Source organism: Coregonus lavaretus (assembly GCF_964263955.1).
Source record: "Coregonus lavaretus genome assembly, contig: HAP1_SCAFFOLD_2206, whole genome shotgun sequence".
NCBI lineage: Eukaryota > Metazoa > Chordata > Actinopteri > Salmoniformes > Salmonidae > Coregonus > Coregonus lavaretus.
Window position 1 is genome coordinate 63,949 of NW_028165381.1, and position 18,143 is coordinate 82,091.

The window sequence follows — 18,143 nt, forward strand, 5'->3', positions numbered from 1 at the left end:
CAAGAAAATCACATTGTAGGATTTTTTATGAATTTATTTGCAAATAATGGTGGAAAATAAGTATTTGCTCACCTACAAACAAGCAAGATTTCTGGCTCTCACAGACCTGTAACTTCTTCTTTAAGAGGCTCCTCTGTCCTCCACTCGTTACCTGTATTAATGGCACCTGTTTAAACTTGTTATCAGTATAAAAGACACCTGTCCACAACCTCAAACAGTCACACTCCAAACTCCACTATGGCCAAGACCAAAGAGCTGTCAAAGGACACCAGAAACAAAATTGTAGACCTGCACCAGGCTGGGAAGACTGAATCTGCAATAGGTAAGCAGCTTGGTTTGAAGAAATCAACTGTGGGAGCAATTATTATGAAATGGAAGACATACAAGACCACTGATAATCTCCCTCGATCTGGGGCTCCACGCAAGATCTCACCCCGTGGGGTCAAAATGATCACAAGAACGGTGAGCAAAAATCCCAGAACCACACGGGGGGACCTAGTGAATGACCTGCAGAGAGCTGGGACCAAATAAACAAAGCCTACCATCAGTAACACACTACGCCGCCAGGGACTCAAATCCTGCAGTGCCAGACGTGTCCCCCTGCTTAAGACAGTACATGTCCAGGCCCGTCTGAAGTTTGCTAGAGTGCATTTGGATGATCCAGAAGAGGATTGGGAGAATGTCATATGGTCAGATGAAACCAAAATATAACTTTTTGGTAAAAACTCAACTCGTCGTGTTTGGAGGACAAAGAACGCTGAGTTGCATCCAAAGAACACCATACCTACTGTGAAGCATGGGGGTGGAAACATCATGCTTTGGGGCTGTTTTTCTGCAAAGGGACCAGGACGACTGATCCGTGTAAAGGAAAGAATGAATGGGGCCATGTATCGTGAGATTTTGAGTGAAAACCTCCTTCCATCAGCAAGGGCATTGAAGATGAAACGTGGCTGGGTCTTTCAGCATGACAATGATCCCAAACACACCGCCCGGGCAACGAAGGAGTGGCTTCGTAAGAAGCATTTCAAGGTCCTGGAGTGGCCTAGCCAGTCTCCAGATCTCAACCCCATAGAAAATCTTTGGAGGGAGTTGATTGTCCGTGTTGCCCAGCGACAGCCCCAAAACATCACTGCTCTAGAGGAGATCTGCATGGAGGAATGGGCAAAAATACCAGCAACAGTGTGTGAAAACCTTGTGAAGACTTACAGAAAACGTTTGAACTGTGTCATTGCCAACAAAGGGTATATAACAAAGTATTGAGAAACTTTTGTTATTGACCAAATACTTATTTTCCACTATAATTTGCAAATAAATTCATTAAAAATCCTACAATGTGATTTTCAGGATTTTTTTTTCTCATTTTGTCTGTCATAGTTGACGTGTACCTATGATGAAAATTACAGGCCTCTCTCATCTTTTTAAGTGGGAGAACTTGCGCAATTGGTGGCAGACTAAATACTTATTTTCCCCACTGTAGGTCAAGCAAGTGCAGCCAGTCCGGATGAGCTACTTTGTTTTGCCCGCGATATTTATTACGGCTTCTACTTTTAACATTATGTGCTTTGGCACCCTCATTGCCCCAATATGTCTCTGTCAAAAAAGAGAAAAGTGGACGCAGAGTGCAGAGTGTTCCAAGAAAAATTGTCATCCTTCTATTTATTCACGGAATTGAATGGGAAAGCTGTATGTTTGGTGTGTTCACAGCATGTTGCAGTGCTGAAAGAATATAACCTTTGTCGCCACTATGTGAGTCTTCATGCCGACAAATATGACAACTTTCAAGGACAGCGGAGAAGAGAGAAGGTGAATGAACTGTTGGTGGGTCTGAAGAAACAGCAGTCTGTGTTTACTCACAGCCGAGACATCAGTGACGCTGCAGTGAAAGCTAGCTACCTCATTGCTAATGAAATCGTAGTGGCTTCAAAACCATTTAGTGAGGGTGAATTTGTAAAAACATGCATGATGAAGGCAGCAGAGATTGTGTGCCCTGAAAAGCACCAGGCTTTTGCAAATATCAGCCTGACAAGAAACACAGTTGCAGACAGGATTTCCGATCTTTCAGTGGATTTGGACAGCCAGTTGAAGCAAAAAGTAAAGTCATTTATTGCGTTTTCGGTTGCAATTGATGAAAGCACGGACATTACAGATGTTGCACAACTGGCCATTTTCATCCGCGGAGTTGATGACACATTGACCGTCACGGAGGAGTTCGTGGAGTTGGTGCCGATGACAGATACAACGACAGCAGCTGATATTTTCACTGCACTCGTCGGCGCGCTGGTCAGGGTCGGAGTGGACTGGTCCCGCGCTGTCAGCCTGGCTACAGATGGTGCGCCCTCAATGATCGGGAAAAAAGCGCCTGATATTGATGCGCTGGTGAAAGCTAAAAGATGCCAGGTATCAGGAGTCAAATAAACTATGCAACCCCACTTAAAGTGCTGCATGAGACACCCTGATATAGTTCTGTGATATACTTCTGTGAATCACTGAGGCATTGTGTGTTTGTGTGTTGTTTGTCCTCAGAATTTCAAATAACTTGAGGTGTTTTATGATTAATAGTGATGTTGTCCTTTTGGACACACTGTCCTCAGGCTCCAGCTTTATGTTTATATGTTTTTATGTTGATGTGCTATTGTTTTTAATTGATTTTATTTTATTTGTATATTTAACCTATTCTTGACTCTGTGGTTCTTGCACTTGTTTGGGGAACAGGATTTCATTATTTGTATCTACATTTCTGCCTGAGAAATGACACCCTGATATAGTTCTGTGATCTGTGAAACAGTTATGTGAATCACTGAGGCATTGTGTGTTTGTGTGTTCTTTTTGTTTAGAATTTTCAAATAAACTTGAGGTGTTTTATGATTAATAGTGATGTTGTGCTTGTACTATTTTGGACACACTGTCCTCAGGCTCCAGCTTTATGTTGTATGTTGATCGTATTAAAACAAAGAAACAAAGAAAACAATCTGAAGTTGTTGTTTTTAAGTTATATATACCATGATTTTACCGGTCCGGCCCACATGGAGGAGATTTTCCTCCATGTGGCCCCTGAGCTAAAATGAGTTTGACACCCCTGGTGTAAAGGAAAGAATGAATGGGGCCATGTATCGTGAGATTTTGAGTGAAAAACTCCTTCCATCAGCAAGGGCATTGAAGATGAAACATGGCTGGGTCTTTCAGCATGACAATGATCCCAAACACACCGCCCGGGCAACGAAGGAGTGGCTTCGTAAGAAGCATTTCAAGGTCCTGGAGTGGCCTAGCCAGTCTCCAGATCTCAACCCCATAGAAAATCTTTGGAGGGAGTTGAAAGTCCGTGTTGCCCAGCGACAGCCCCAAAACATCACTGCTCTAGAGGAGATCTGCATGGAGGAATGGGCCAAAATACCAGCAACAGTATGTGAAAACCTTGTGAAGACTTACAGAAAACGTTTGACCTGTGTCATTGCCAACAAAGGGTATATAACAAAGTATTGAGAAACTTTTGTTATTGACCAAATACTTATTTTCCACCATAATTTGCAAATAAATTCATTAAAAATCCTACAATGTGATTTTCTGGATTTCTTTCCCTCATTTTGTCTGTCATAGTTGACGTGTACCTATGATAAATTACAGGCCTCTCTCATCTTTTTAAGTGGGAGAACTTGCACAATTGGTGGCTGACTAAATACTTTTTTCCCCCACTGTACGTTTTTCCAGCAGCCGACACTGAAGTCTAACAAAACAGCCCCCACAACCTTTAATCATCAATTTCTCTCAGCCAATCATCAGTCATTTGTGTAAGTGCTGTAGTTGTTGAATGTAGGGGGATAAAATCTAATTTCATTAGTCACATTTGCCGAATACAACAGGTGTAAACCTTACAGTGAAATACTTACAAGCCCTTAACCAACAATGGAGTTTTAAGAAAAATAAAAGTGTTATGTAAAAAAAGAGATAAGTAAAAAATAACAGTAGCGAGGCTATATACAGGGGGTACCGGTACAGAGTCAATGTGCGGGGGCACAGGTTAGTCGAGGTAATTGAGGTAATATGTACATGTAGGTAGAGTTATTAAAGTGACTATACATAGATAATAAGCAGCGAGTAGCAGCAGCGTAAAAAGAGGGGGTGGGGTGAACAATGCAAATAGTCCGGGTAGCAATTTGATTAGCTGTTCGGGAGTCTTATGGCTTGGGGGTAGAAGCTGTTCAGGAGTCTCTTGGACCTAGACTTGGCACTCCGGTACAGCTTGCCGTGCGGTAGCAGAGAGAACAGTCTATGACTAGGGTGGCTAGAGTCTTTGACAATTTTGAGGGCCTTCCTCTGACACCGCCTGGTATAGAGGTCCTGGATGGCAGGAAGCTTGGCCCCAGTGATGTACTGGGCCGTACGCACTACCCTCTGTAGTGCCTTGCGGTTGGAGGCCGAGCAGTTGCCATACCAGGCGGTGATGCAACCAGTCAGGATGATCTCGATGGTGCAGCTGTATAACTTTTTGAGGATTTGAGGACCCATGCCAAATCTTTTCAGTCTCCTAAGGGGGAATAGGCTTTGTCGTGCCCACTTCACGACTGTCTTGGTGTGTTTGGAACATGATAGTTTGTTGGTGATGTGGACACCAAGGAACTTGAAGGTCTCAACCTGCTCCACTACAGCCCCGTCGATGAGAATGGGGGCGTGCTCAGTCCTCCTTTTCCTGTAGTCCACAATCATCTCCTTTGTCTTGATCACGTTGAGGGAGAGGTTGTTATCCTGGCACCACATGGCCAGGTCTCTGACCTCCTCCCTATAGGCTGTCTCATCATTGTTGGTGATCAGGCCTACCACTGTTCTGTCGTCAGCAAACTTAATGATGGTGTTGGAGTCGTGCTTGGCCATGCAGTCATGGGTGAACAGGAAGTACAGGAAGGGACTGAGCACGCACCCCTAAGGGGCCCCCGTGTTGAGGATCAGAGTTGTTACCTACCCTTACCACCTGGGGGGGCGGCCCGTCAGGAAGTCCAGGATCCAGTTGCAGAGGGAGGTGTTTAATCCCAGGGTCCTTAGCTTAGTGATGAGCTTTGAGGGCACTATGGTGTTGAATGCTGAGCTGTAGTCAAAGAATAGCATTCTCACGTAGGTGTTCCTTTAGTCCAGGTGGGAAAGGGCAGTGTGGAGTGCAATAGAGACTGCGTTATCTGTGGATCTGTTGGGGCGGTATGCAAATTGGAGTGGGTCTAAGGTTTCTGGTATAATGGTGTTGATGTGAGCCATGACCAGCCTTTCAAAGCACTTCATGGTTACAAATGTGAGTGCTACGTGTTGGTAGTCATTTAGGCAGGTTACCCTAGTGTTCTTGGGCACAAGGACTATGGTGGTCTGCTTGAAACATGTTGGTATTACAGACTCAGACAGGGAGAGGTTGAAAATGTCAGTGAAGATACTTGCCAGTTGGTCAGCGCATGCTCTGAGTACACGTCCTGGTAATCTGTCTGGCCCTGCAGCCTTGTGAATGTTGACCTGTTTAAAGGTCTTACTCACATCGGCTACGGAGAGCGTGATCACACAGCCGTCCTGAACAGCTGATGCTCTCATGCATGCTTCAGTGTTGCTTCCCTCGAAGCGAGCATTGAAGTAATTTAACTCGTCTGGTAGGCTCGTGTCACTGGGAAGCTCGCGGATGTGCTTCCCTTTGTAGTCTGTAATAGTTTTCAAGCCCTGCCACATCCGACGAGCGTCAGAGCCGGTGTAGTACGATTCGATCTTAGTCCTGTATTGACGCTTTGCCTGTTTGATGGTTCGTCGGAGGGCATAGCGGGATTTCTTATAAGCGTCCGGGTTAGAGTCCCGCTCCTTGAAAGCGGAAGCTCTACTACCCTTTAGCTCAGTGCGGATGTTACCTTTAATCCATGGCTTCTGGTTGGGGTATGTACGTACGGTCACTGTGGGGACGACGTCATCGATGCACTTATTGATGAAGCCAGTGACTGATGTGGTGTACTCCTCAATGCCATCGGAAGAATCTCTGAACATATTCCAGTCTGTGCTAGCAAAACAGTCCTGTAGCTTAGCATCTGCATCATCTGACCACTTCTGTATTGAGCGAGTCACTGGTACTTCCTGCTTTAGTTTTAGCTTGTAAGCAGGAATCAGGAGGATAGAGTTATGGTCAGATTTGCCAAATGGAGGGCGAGGGAGAGCTTTGTATGCATCTCTGTGTGTGGAGTAAAGGTGGTCTAGAGTTTTTTTCCCTCTGGTTGCACATTTAACATGCTGGTAGAAATTAGGTAAAACGGATTTAAGTTTCCCTGCATTAAAGTCCCCGGCCACTAGGAGCGCTGCATCTGGATGAGCATTTTTTGTTTGCTTATGGCCTTATACAGCTCGTTGAGCCAGCATCAGTTTGTGGTGGTAAATAGACAGCTATGAAAAATAGATGAAAAATCTCTTGGTAAATAGTGTGGTCTACAGCTTATCATGAGATACCTCAGGCGAGCAATACCTTGAGACTTCCTTATAATTAGATTTTGTGCACCAGCTGTTATTCGGATCCTTACAAGGCACCCCGACCTACATCCCCGATATCTCCGTCTCTTTCTAATGCGAATGACAGGGATTTGGGCCTTGTCGGGTTTCTGAAGTAAATCCTTCGCGTCAGACTCGTTAAAGAAAAATCTTCGTCCTATACGAGGTGAGTAATCGCTGTCCTGATATCCAGAAGCTCTTTTTGGTTATAAGAGACTGTGGCAGAAACATTATGTAAAAAATAAGTTACAAATAACGAAAAAAACACACACAATTGGTTAGGAGCCGTAAAACGGCAGCCATCTCCTCCGGCACCCACCTTATCAACAGGGTAAGAGGGGGGGCCAACAACAGGGTAAGGTGGGGGGCCAACAACAGGGTAAGGTGGGGGGACATCAACAGGGTAAGGTGGGGGGGCAACAACAGGGTAAGGTGGGGGGGCAACAACAGGGTAAGGTGGGGGGGGGGCAACAACAGGGTAAGGTGGGGGGGGGCAACAACAGGGTAAGGTGGGGGGGGCCAACAACAGGGTAAGGTGGGGGGCCAACAACAGGGTAAGGTGGGGGGCCAACAACAGGGTAAGGTGGGGGGGCCAACAACAGGGTAAGGTGGGGGGGCCAACAACAGGGTAAGGTGGGGGGGCAACAACAGGGTAAGGTGGGGGGGCAACAACAGGGTAAGGTGGGGGGGCAACAACAGGGTAAGGTGGGAGACATCAACAGGGTAAGGTGGGGGGGCAACAACAGGGTAAGGTGGGGGGGGCAACAACAGGGTAAGGTGGGGGGGCAACAACAGGGTAAGGTGGGGGGGCAACAACAGGGTAAGGTGGGGGGGGCAACAACAGGGTAAGGTGGGAGACATCAACAGGGTAAGGTGGGGGGGGGCAACAACAGGGTAAGGTGGGAGACATCAACAGGGTAAGGTGGGGGGGCAACAACAGGGTAAGGTGGGGGGGCAACAACAGGGTAAGGTGGGGGGGGCAACAACAGGGTAAGGTGGGGGGGGCAACAACAGGGTAAGGTGGGAGACATCAACAGGGTAAGGTGGGGAGACATCAACAGGGTAAGGTGGGGGGGCAACAACAGGGTAAGGTGGGGGGGCAACAACAGGGTAAGGTGGGGGGGCCAACAACAGGGTACGGTGGGGGAGGGGCAACAACAGGGTAAGGTGGGAGACATCAACAGGGTAAGGTGGGGGGGGGCAACAACAGGGTAAGGTGGGGGGGCAACAACAGGGTAAGGTGGGAGACATCAACAGGGTAAGGTGGGGGGGGCAACAACAGGGTAAGGTGGGAGACATCAACAGGGTAAGGTGGGGGGGCCAACAACAGGGTAAGGTGGGAGACATCAACAGGGTAAGGTGGGGGGGCAACAACAGGGTAAGGTGGGAGACATCAACAGGGTAAGGTGGGGGGGCAACAACAGGGTAAGGTGGGAGACATCAACAGGGTAAGGTGGGGGGGACAACAACAGGGTAAGGTGGGGGGGCAACAACAGGGTAAGGTGGGGGGGCCAACAACAGGGTAAGGTGGGGGGGCAACAACAGGGTAAGGTGGGGGGGCCAACAACAGGGTAAGGTGGGAGGGGCAACAACAGGGTAAGGTGGGGGGGGGCAACAACAGGGTAAGGTGGGGGGGCAACAACAGGGTAAGGTGGGGGGGGGGCAACAACAGGGTAAGGTGGGGGGGCCAACAACAGGGTAAGGTGGGAGGGGCAACAACAGGGTAAGGTGGGGGGGGGCAACAACAGGGTAAGGTGGGGGGGCAACAACAGGGTAAGGTGGGGGGGGGGCAACAACAGGGTAAGGTGGGGGGGCCAACAACAGGGTAAGGTGGGAGGGGCAACAACAGGGTAAGGTGGGGGGGCAACAACAGGGTAAGGTGGGGGGGCCATCAACAGGGTAAGGTGGGAGACATCAACAGGGTAAGGTGGGGGGGCCAACAACAGGGTAAGGTGGGGGGGCAACAACAGGGTAAGGTGGGGGGGCCATCAACAGGGTAAGGTGGGGGGACATCAACAGGGTAAGGTGGGGGGGCAACAACAGGGTAAGGTGGGGGGGCAACAACAGGGTAAGGTGGGGGGGCAACAACAGGGTAAGGTGGGAGACATCAACAGGGTAAGGTGGGGGGGCAACAACAGGGTAAGGTGGGGGGGCAACAACAGGGTAAGGTGGGGGGGCCAACAACAGGGTAAGGTGGGGGGCCAACAACAGGGTAAGGTGGGGGGGCCAACAACAGGGTAAGGTGGGGGGGGCAACAACAGGGTAAGGTGGGGGGGGGGGGGCAACAACAGGGTAAGGTGGGGGGGGGGAAACAACAGGGTAAGGTGGGGGGGGGGGCAACAACAGGGTAAGGTGGGGGGGCAACAACAGGGTAAGGTGGGGGGGGGGGGCAACAACAGGGTAAGGTGGGAGACATCAACAGGGTAAGGTGGGGGGGGGGCAACAACAGGGTAAGGTGGGGGGACATCAACAGGGTAAGGTGGGGGGGCAACAACAGGGTAAGGTGGGGGGCCAACAACAGGGTAAGGTGGGAGGGGCAACAACAGGGTAAGGTGGGGGGGGGCAACAACAGGGTAAGGTGGGAGACATCAACAGGGTAAGGTGGGAGACATCAACAAGGTAAGGTGGGGGGGCAACAACAGGGTAAGGTGGGGGGCCAACAACAGGGTAAGGTGGGGGGGGCAACAACAGGGTAAGGTGGGGGGGCAACAACAGGGTAAGGTGGGGGGGCAACAACAGGGTAAGGTGGGGGGGCAACAACAGGGTAAGGTGGGGGGCCAACAACAGGGTAAGGTGGGGGGGCAGCAACAGGGTAAGGTGGGGGGGCCAACAACAGGGTAAGGTGGGGGGGCAGCAACAGGGTAAGGTGGGAGACATCAACAGGGTAAGGTTAAGAGTAATTCTCATACCTGCAGGGGTCATACCGGACCTCCACCACCCTCTCCTCGAAGGTCTGCTCCTCTCTGCCTGGTTCATAGCGGAGACGTTGGAAGTCAATCCAACGGTATCTCTGTTTATGGCCTCCTCCAATGCCATGCGTACGAACCCTCCCTATAGGTCAGTTGGGAAATATAGCTCAATCAATGATATGTCTGTCCCAGTCAGTCTCACTGTGTTAGGATCAGTCTGTCCCAGTCAGTCTCACTGTGTTAGGATCAGTCTGTCCCAGTCAGTCTCACTGTGTTAGGATCAGTCTGTCCCAGTCAGTCTCACTGTGTTAGGATCAGTCTGTCCCAGTCAGTCTCACTGTGTTAGGATCAGTCTGTCCCAGTCAGTCTCACTGTGTTAGGATCAGTCTGTCCCAGTCAGTCTCACTGTGTTAGGATCAGTCTGTCCCAGTCAGTCTCACTGTGTTAGGATCAGTCTGTCCCAGTCAGTCTCACTGTGTTAGGATCAGTCTGTCCCAGTCAGTCTCACTGTGTTAGGATCAGTCTGTCCCAGTCAGTCTCACTGTGTTAGGATCAGTCTGTCCCAGTCAGTCTCACTGTGTTAGGATCAGTCTGTCCCAGTCAGTCTCACTGTGTTAGGATCAGTCTGTCCCAGTCAGTCTCACTGTGTTAGGATCAGTCTGTCTGATGGTGTACTATGGGTAGAGATAAGGGGTTAGGGGTAGAGATAAGGGGTTAGGGGTAGAGAGTAGGGGTTAGGGGTAGAGAGTAGGGGTTAGGGGTAGAGATAAGGGGTTAGGGGTAGAGAGTAGGGGTTAGGGGTAGAGATAAGGGGTTAGGGGTAGAGAGTAGGGGTTAGGGGTAGAGAGTAGGGGTTAGGGGTAGAGATAAGGGGTTAGGGGTAGAGAGTAGGGGTTAGGGGTAGAGATAAGGGGTTAGGGGTAGAGAGTAGGGGTTAGGGGTAGAGAGTAGGGGTTAGGGGTAGAGAGTAGGGGTTAGGGGTAGAGATAAGGGGTTAGGGGTAGAGAGTAGGGGTTAGGGGTAGAGAGTAGGGGTTAGGGGTAGAGAGTAGGGGTTAGGGGTAGAGAGTAGGGGTTAGGGGTAGAGAGTAGGGGTTAGGGGTAGAGAGTAGGGGTTAGGGGTAGAGAGTAGGGGTTAGGGGTAGAGAGTAGGGGTTAGGGGTAGAGAGTAGGGGTTAGGGGTAGAGAGTAGGGGTTAGGGGTAGAGAGTAGGGGTTAGGGGTAGAGAGTAGGGGTTAGGGGTAGAGAGTAGGGGTTAGGGGTAGAGAGTAGGGGTTAGGCTTACCTGAGTGATCTCTGCCTCCAGTCTTCTTCATGCCTATAGGCCTAATGGAGTATTTCTCCCTCTGTTTCCATGTGTTTCTGTTCTGCTCCAGACAGGTTGTAGTCAGGAAGCCTCTCCACCCAGAGCAGGTTAGAGGGGGAGACAACATGGAGCTGGTCTGGGCCCGGAGCACAGTGCCTCTCCACCCAGAGCAGGTTAGAGGGGGAGACAACATGGAGCTGGTCTGGGCCCGGAGCACAGTCTGTCCTACTGTCTATGAACATAACACAGACAGTCTGTCCTACTGTCTATGAACATAACACAGACAGTCTGTCCTACTGTCTATGAACATAACACAGACACACACAGTCCATTCAGAAAGTATTCAGACCCCTTGACTTTTTCAACATTTTGTTACGTTACAGCCTTTTTCTAAAATGGATCAAATGCTTTTCCTCATCAGTCTACACACAATACCCCATAATGACAACGCGAAAAACAGGTTTTTAGAAAACAGAAATAACTTATTTACATAAGTATTCAGACCCTTTGCTATGAGACTTGAAATTGAGCTCAGGTGCATCCTGTTTCCATTGATCGTCCTTGAGATGTTTCTACAACTTGATTTGAGTCCACCTTTGGAAAATGCAATTGATTGGACATGATTTGGAAAGGCACACACCTGTCTATATAAGGTCCCACAGTTGACAGTGCATGTCAGAGCAAAAACCAAGCCATGAGGTCGAAGGAATTGTCCGTTGAGCTCTGAGACAGGATTGTGTTGAGGCACAGATCTGGGGAAGGGTACCAAAAAATGTCTAAAGCATTGAAGGTCCCCAAGAACACAGTGGCCTCCATCATTCTTAAATGGAAAAAGTTTGGAACCACCAATACTCTTCCTAGAGCAGGCCGCCCGGCCAAACTGAGCAATCGGGGGAGAAGGGCCTTGGTCAGGGAGGTGACCAAGAACCTAACGATCAATCTGACAGAGCTCCAGAGTTCCTCTGTGGAGATGGGAGAACCTTCCAGAAGGACAACCATCTCTGCAGCACTCCACCAATCAGGCCTTTATGGTAGAGTGGCCAGACGGAAGCCACTCCTCAGTAAAAGGCACATGACAGCCCGCTTGGAGTTTGCCAAAAGGCACCTAAAGGACTCTCAGACTATGAGAAACAAGATTCTCTGGTCTGATGAAACCAAGATTGAACTCTTTGGCCTGAATGCCAAGCGTCACGTCTGGAGGAAAACTGGCACCATCCCTACGGTGAAGCATGGTGGTGGCAATGAACCTAACCACACTGCCAAGACAATGCAGGAGTGGCTTCAGGACAAGTCTCTGAATGTCCTTGAGTGGCCCAGCCAGAGCCCGGACTGGAACCCGATCGAACATCTCTGGAGAGACCTGAAAATAGCTGTGCAGCAATGCTCCCCATCCAACCTGACAGAGCTTGAGAGGATCTGCAGAGAAGAATGGGAGAAACTCCCCATATACAGGTGTGCCAAGCTTGTAGCGTCATACCCAAGAAGACTCAAGGCTGTAATCGCTGCCAAAGGTGCTTCAACAAAGTACGGAGTAAAGGGTCTGAATACTTACGTAAATGTGATCTGTTTTTTATTTGTAATATATTTGCAAAAATTTCTAAAAATCAGTTTTTGCTTTTTCATTTTGGGGTATTGTGTGTAGATTGATGAAGGGGAAAAACAATTGAATCAATTTTAGAATAAGGCTGTAACGTAACAAAATGTGGAAAAAGCCAAGGGGTCTGAATACACTGACTTATATACAGCTGTGGAAAAATGAAGAGACCACTGCACATCTCTTAAATCCGCATCTCTACATGTATGACACCCATTCCATTCCAGTGTCTGTTGAATTCCAACACAGGCACACCTCATTCTACTGAATTAGGTACTGATTAGGTGATCACATGAACCAAATCTTATTTAACGAGGAAAAGTATAAAAACCACTGCTGTGGTCATCACTATCCTCTTGCAATAGGACCAGCTGGATGGCAAAAACAGTGCTAATAGTACCTCAAAAGTAATATTAATCAAAAAATAACTATTGACCATGCCAAAAGAGTTGAAAAGGAACGTTTTGAGTGAGGAAAATAAAGGTTCAATTCTGGCTTTACTGGCAGAGGGATACAGTGAGCGTCAGGTTGCTTCCATCCTTAAAATTTCAAAGACGGTGGTTCATAAGAACAAGGTCAAGCAGCAGACATTGGGGACAACAAAGCTACAGACCGGCAGAGGGCGAAAACGACTCTCTACGGACCGGGATGACCGCCAACTCATTCGAATGTCACTCAACAACCGTAGGATGACATCAAGTGACCTACAAAAAGAATGGCAAACGGCAGCTGGGATGAAGTGCACGGCGAGGACGGTTCGAAACAGGCTCCTAGAAGCAGGGCTGAAGTCGTGCAAAGCTAGAAAAAAGCCCTTCATCAATGAGAAGCAAAGAAGAGCCAGGCTGAGGTTTGCAAAAGACCATAAGGATTGGACCGTAGAGGACTGGAGTAAAGTCATCTTCTCTGATGAGTCCAATTTTCAGCTTTGCCCAACACCTGGTCGTCTAATGGTTAGACGGAGACCTGGAGAGGCCTACAAGCCAGTGTCTCGCACCCACTGTGAAATTTGGTGGAGGATCGGTGATGATCTGGGGGTGCTTCAGCAAGGCTAGAATCGGGCAGATTTGTCTTTGTGAAGGACGCATGAATCAAGCCACGTACAAGGTTGTCCTGGAAGAAAACTTGCTTTCTTTTGCTCGGACATTATTCCCCAACTCGGAGGATTGGTTTTTCCAGTAGGACAATGTGCCATGCCACACAGCCAGGTCAATCAAGGTGTGGATGGAGGACCACCAGATCAAGACCATGTCATGGCCAGCCCAATCTCCAGACCTGAACCCCATTGAAAACTTCTGGAATGTGATCAAGAGTAAGATGGATGGTGACAAGCCATCAAACAAAGCCGAGCTGCTTGAATTTTTGCGCAAGGAGTGGCATAAAGTCACCCAACATCAATGTGAAAGACTGGGGGAGAGCATGCCAAGACGCATGAAAGCTGTGATTGAAAATCAGGGTTATTCCAACAAATATTGATTTCTGAAGTCTTCCTAAGTTAAAACATTGCTATTGTGTTGTTTAAAAATGAACATTAACTTATTTTCTTTGCATTATTCGAGGTCTGACAACACTGCATATTTTTTGTTATTTTGACCAGTTGTCATTTTCTGCAAATAAATGCTCTAAATGACAATATTTTTATTTGGAATTTGGGAGAAATGTTGTCAGTAGTTTATAAAATAAAAATGTTTTTTTTTACCCAAACACATACCTATAAATAGTCAAACCAGAGAAACTGATAATTTTGCAGTGGTCTCTTAATTCTTTCCGCAGCTGTATGTATGATATATATATATATATATATATATATATATATATATCTGGCCTGAGTCCTGCCTGACTATGCGCTGTCCTACTGTCTAAACATTCATAGGAGTCAGCTGGTCAACACATATCATATATAGCGCAAACAGTACATATCTATAACCGATATCCGTTTGACTAGAGCCTACCTGGGTAGGTAATAGAGCCGGCCGGGAGAAGGACAGCGAGCGCAGAGCCCGCGATAGTGATGATACCGCCATGACGACAATGTCCAGAGGAAACCCTGATGGATGAATAACATTCACATCATTAGGTTGAATCCTAGACCGGGTTGAATGAATTAATAATGTTAGCTAGCTACACTGGCCCGGTCCTGACCGTTCTGCCTCCCTAGGCGAGACCAAAAAATAAAACATCCTGCCACACAAATCTAGACTAGTGTAGCCTATTGTCAGCCCGCAATGCAATTTCATGAATACCCATCCACGTGGTTCCGTTTGTAAACCAGGCAGTCACAGTCTTTATTAACCCATAGTCCTGACTCATTAACATATAGCCCACAGAGATGGATGGACACTCCCACACAGCAGTCGTGAGTAAGTTCATTAAATAATGTCAACTATATTTTGACTTCTGTTTTCAGGAGATGGTGTTTGTTAACATGCTACAGGCGTTTTCACTCAGTTCTGAGCTATACAGTCCCCCAGTACACACACTGTTCGAATCAGAGTTTGATTATTTGTTATATTGCCTTTTTTCCCCATTTGGTCTGGTTGGTTTCACATTGCCAAATGTTCAATGAACGTGTTCATGTTAGTCATTTGTGTTAATGCTAGAAACGCTCACATTAAATCCATCTATGATTATTATGAAGCATCACGTGTGTCCCAATCTTCATATTACTTTAGCTTATTTGGTCTTCCAACAGCATGCGGGAGGAAACAGCGCAATAACAACATAAATATTTTGGCAAAGTAGGCACTGCTTATCATGGGTAGGCACTGCTTATCATGGGCGGCATCAGTGCTCACGTAAATAGCCCATATGCCACTGGGTCAGAGAAGTTTTCATTGTTTTGGGGCAGAATTATGTGTTGGAGCTAGGGCTGGGCGATACGGACTGAAACTCATATCTCAATTTTTTCAAACTCATGGGCGATTGACAATATACATCTCGATTTTTTAAATGTTCTCTAAATAAGCTTTGTTGTACAATTAAAAGGTCAAATACACTGCATTTCAAACAGTCAGCAATAATCTAATGAATTCAGAGTTTGTGAAATTATACCTAGGCTGAATATATGCCTTCCACAACCATAATACCCACTAATAATGTAATTATTTTATCAAAATAGTTGTACCTGCTTTTTTTGCAATAACGTTTTTGTAACCCTGTAGCTCAATTGGTAGAGCATGGCGCTTGCAACGCCAGGGTTGTGGGTTCGTCTCCCACGGGGGGCCAGTATGAAAATGTATGCACTCACTAACTGTAAGTCTCTCTGGATAAGAGTGTCTGCTAAAATGACAAAAAATAAAAATAAAAATTTCTAACCAGAACCATGCATAATGCACATTCACTAATAATGTAGCAGGCATTATAGAAAATTAACACCGGTCTCATAAACAATCTCTCAAGCACAAACACAAGCGCTAGTGAGAAGCCAGCTAATATTTATGTTTCAAATTTAGCCAACTTGGATCTAGGTATAATTTCACAAGCTCTGAATACAGCTAACAAGGAAAAACGGTTGAATTGTTATGAACACAACCTTCTGTCCGTCTCCAACTATTGAACCGCATGTTAGCCTGTCCACTTTGATCAGATGTTGAAATGAAGTGGCCTACCTTATTTCTCAGAATGAGAACGAGTTGCCAATTCCTTATATAATAGTTTTCTGCTTACTGCACATTTATAAAAACAGACTAAACAGCTAGTATAACAATCTTTATTTGACAAAAATGCTGCTAGCGATACCGTAATGCGGGCGCGACCAACTGAGCATTAATTTTCCAGAAAATTGGTACATCCGTTTTAGTAGTGTCTGCTCTGCTCGAAATCTGAGGAGTTGAAACATAAACAGGGTATGGTTCGAAAGGTTAACTCCTCCTCTATTACAGCAAAATAATGTCTCCATGTGTTTCGGTGTCCATTTTACCGATTCTGTTGGACCAAACCTCAAATAGCGAGTTGAAACCATTTGTCAGAGAGGAAGAAGTGAGCATCATCTTTGTTGTTGTGAGGGGGAGGGGCTTGGGAGAAAGAGGCAAAGCAAAAGGTTTCACTCTCGTCAAAATCTGTCCAAAATAAACCCAATGCGTTTCTATGCTCTTATTTTGAACCTAAACTTGTCGGCTGTATTCCCGCCTTTGGGACAACTCCCATTGTTAGGGCGTAAACATGATCATCTCATCATTATATACAGATCTCTGGTGTAAATGGGAAGGTGCACAGCACAGAAGGAGCGAACGAGATGTGACCAAAAAGTCAACATTAGAACAAGTGGACATAAACGCTCATAAAAACTTGATTCTGCAATACTGGCATTTTGAATGACGCGCAAAAACAATTCAAATTAATTTGATATATCGCCCACCCCTAGTTAGAGGTGCGTCTTGGTCAGTTTAGCACAGAAAATACCGCCTCAATCTGGTGCCCTAATCCAGCCCTGTAACTACAACAATCTGTCACTTTATTAGGTTGAATTAATATGTTAACTACCTACAACAAGATCAGTCATGTTACTAGGTTGAATGACCTAATCAGGTGTCAGTCAAATAACCAGGTTGAATGACAGAGCAGCAACAAGCTTCTTATGGGCTAGACAACACCGGGCTAGGACCGAGTTTGGGAAACCCTGCTGTAAATTACTAGCTATAAATTTAGACTCGGCTAGTTAGCTAGCTAGCGAACTGATACGACGTTCTGAGCAGTAACCTACAGTATACATCTTCAACTCTTAAACGTGAATAGCATGTTTATACAATATAATGTATCAAGCTATGTCTAGCTAATTTGATAAGTTATCGTAACTAGCTAATAACGGACCAATTGTTCTGTCTGCTTGTGATAACGTTAGCTAGCTAACGCTGCCTACTGTGTGAATCTCGTAGCTAACGACGTAGCCCGTAGCGTCAATGTAAATACAGTATTAATTTGGGCATTCATTGCTGAAAGTCGTGAATTTAATGAGCTACATAGCCACCTGAAGTTATTTCGTGCGACCACTCCACTCGATTCTGCTTGTCCTTCAGCTAACACGTTGGGTCGCACATATTTGACGTCAGAAGCTTCTTCTTCTTCTGTGGTGTTCGTTCTTCTTCTTCGATGGGGTTTAACAGCGGTTGGCATGCAATGTTAATGGTGCATTACCCCCACCAGTTGGGCGGGGTATTGAACGATCAAATAAAACATATATTGCAGTAAAGGTGGAAAAATGAGACCTAAAGACATTTATGCATGTTACTGACTAGTTTTACTGTCTAGTTTGACTAGTTTTAATGGAGCTGGTGGTCTAAGACAATGATGAATATTTATACACTACCAGTCAAAAGTTTGGACACACCTACTCATTCAAGGGTTTTTCTTTATTTTTTACTATTTTCTACATTGTAGAATAATAGTGAAGACATCAAAGCTATGTAATAACACATATGGAATCATGCAGTAACCAAAAAAGTGTTAAACAAATCAAAATATATTTTATATTTGAGATTCTTCAAATAGACACCTTTTGCCTTGATGACAGCTTTGCACACTCTTGGCATTCTCTCAACCAGCTTCATGAGGAATGCTTTTCCAATCGTTTTGAAGGAGTTCCCATATATGCTGAGCACTTGTTGGCTGCTTTTCCTTCACTCTGCCGTCCGACTCATCCCAAACCATCTCAATTGGGTTGAGGTCGAGTGATTGTGGAGGCCAGGTCATCTGATGCAGCACTCCATCACTCTCCTTCTTGGTAATATAGCCCTTACACAGCCTGGAGGTGTGTTGGGTCATTGTCCTGTTGAAAAACAAATGATAGTCCACTAAGCCCATTTCTTTGGTTACTACATGATTCCATATGTGTTATTTCATAGTGTTGA

The 18,143-nt window shown here is 46.5% G+C and overlaps 1 protein-coding gene across 3 annotated transcripts in view; it reads right to left on the reverse strand.

Moving 5' to 3' along the window:
• Positions 1–17,355, reverse strand: part of mrpl2 (mitochondrial ribosomal protein L2) — a 28,052-nt gene extending 10,697 nt beyond the window's left edge. Inside the window, exons 1-5 of one of the 3 annotated variants that reach the window (XM_084191040.1) lie at positions 17,264–17,338; positions 14,250–14,344; positions 10,990–11,006; positions 10,686–10,855; positions 9,402–9,543 (exon numbers count right to left, since the gene is read on the reverse strand). In XM_084191040.1, coding sequence (XP_084047166.1) covers positions 9,402–9,543; positions 10,686–10,855; positions 10,990–11,006; positions 14,250–14,321 — 401 coding nt within the window. In that variant the 5' untranslated portion in view covers positions 14,322–14,344; positions 17,264–17,338. Of the gene's footprint in view, positions 1–9,401; positions 9,544–10,685; positions 10,939–10,989; positions 11,007–14,249; positions 14,345–17,263 lie in introns of all 3 variants that reach the window. The other 2 variants (XM_084191039.1, XM_084191041.1) reach the window with 2 other exon arrangements.
• Positions 17,356–18,143: the final 788 nt, after the last annotated feature.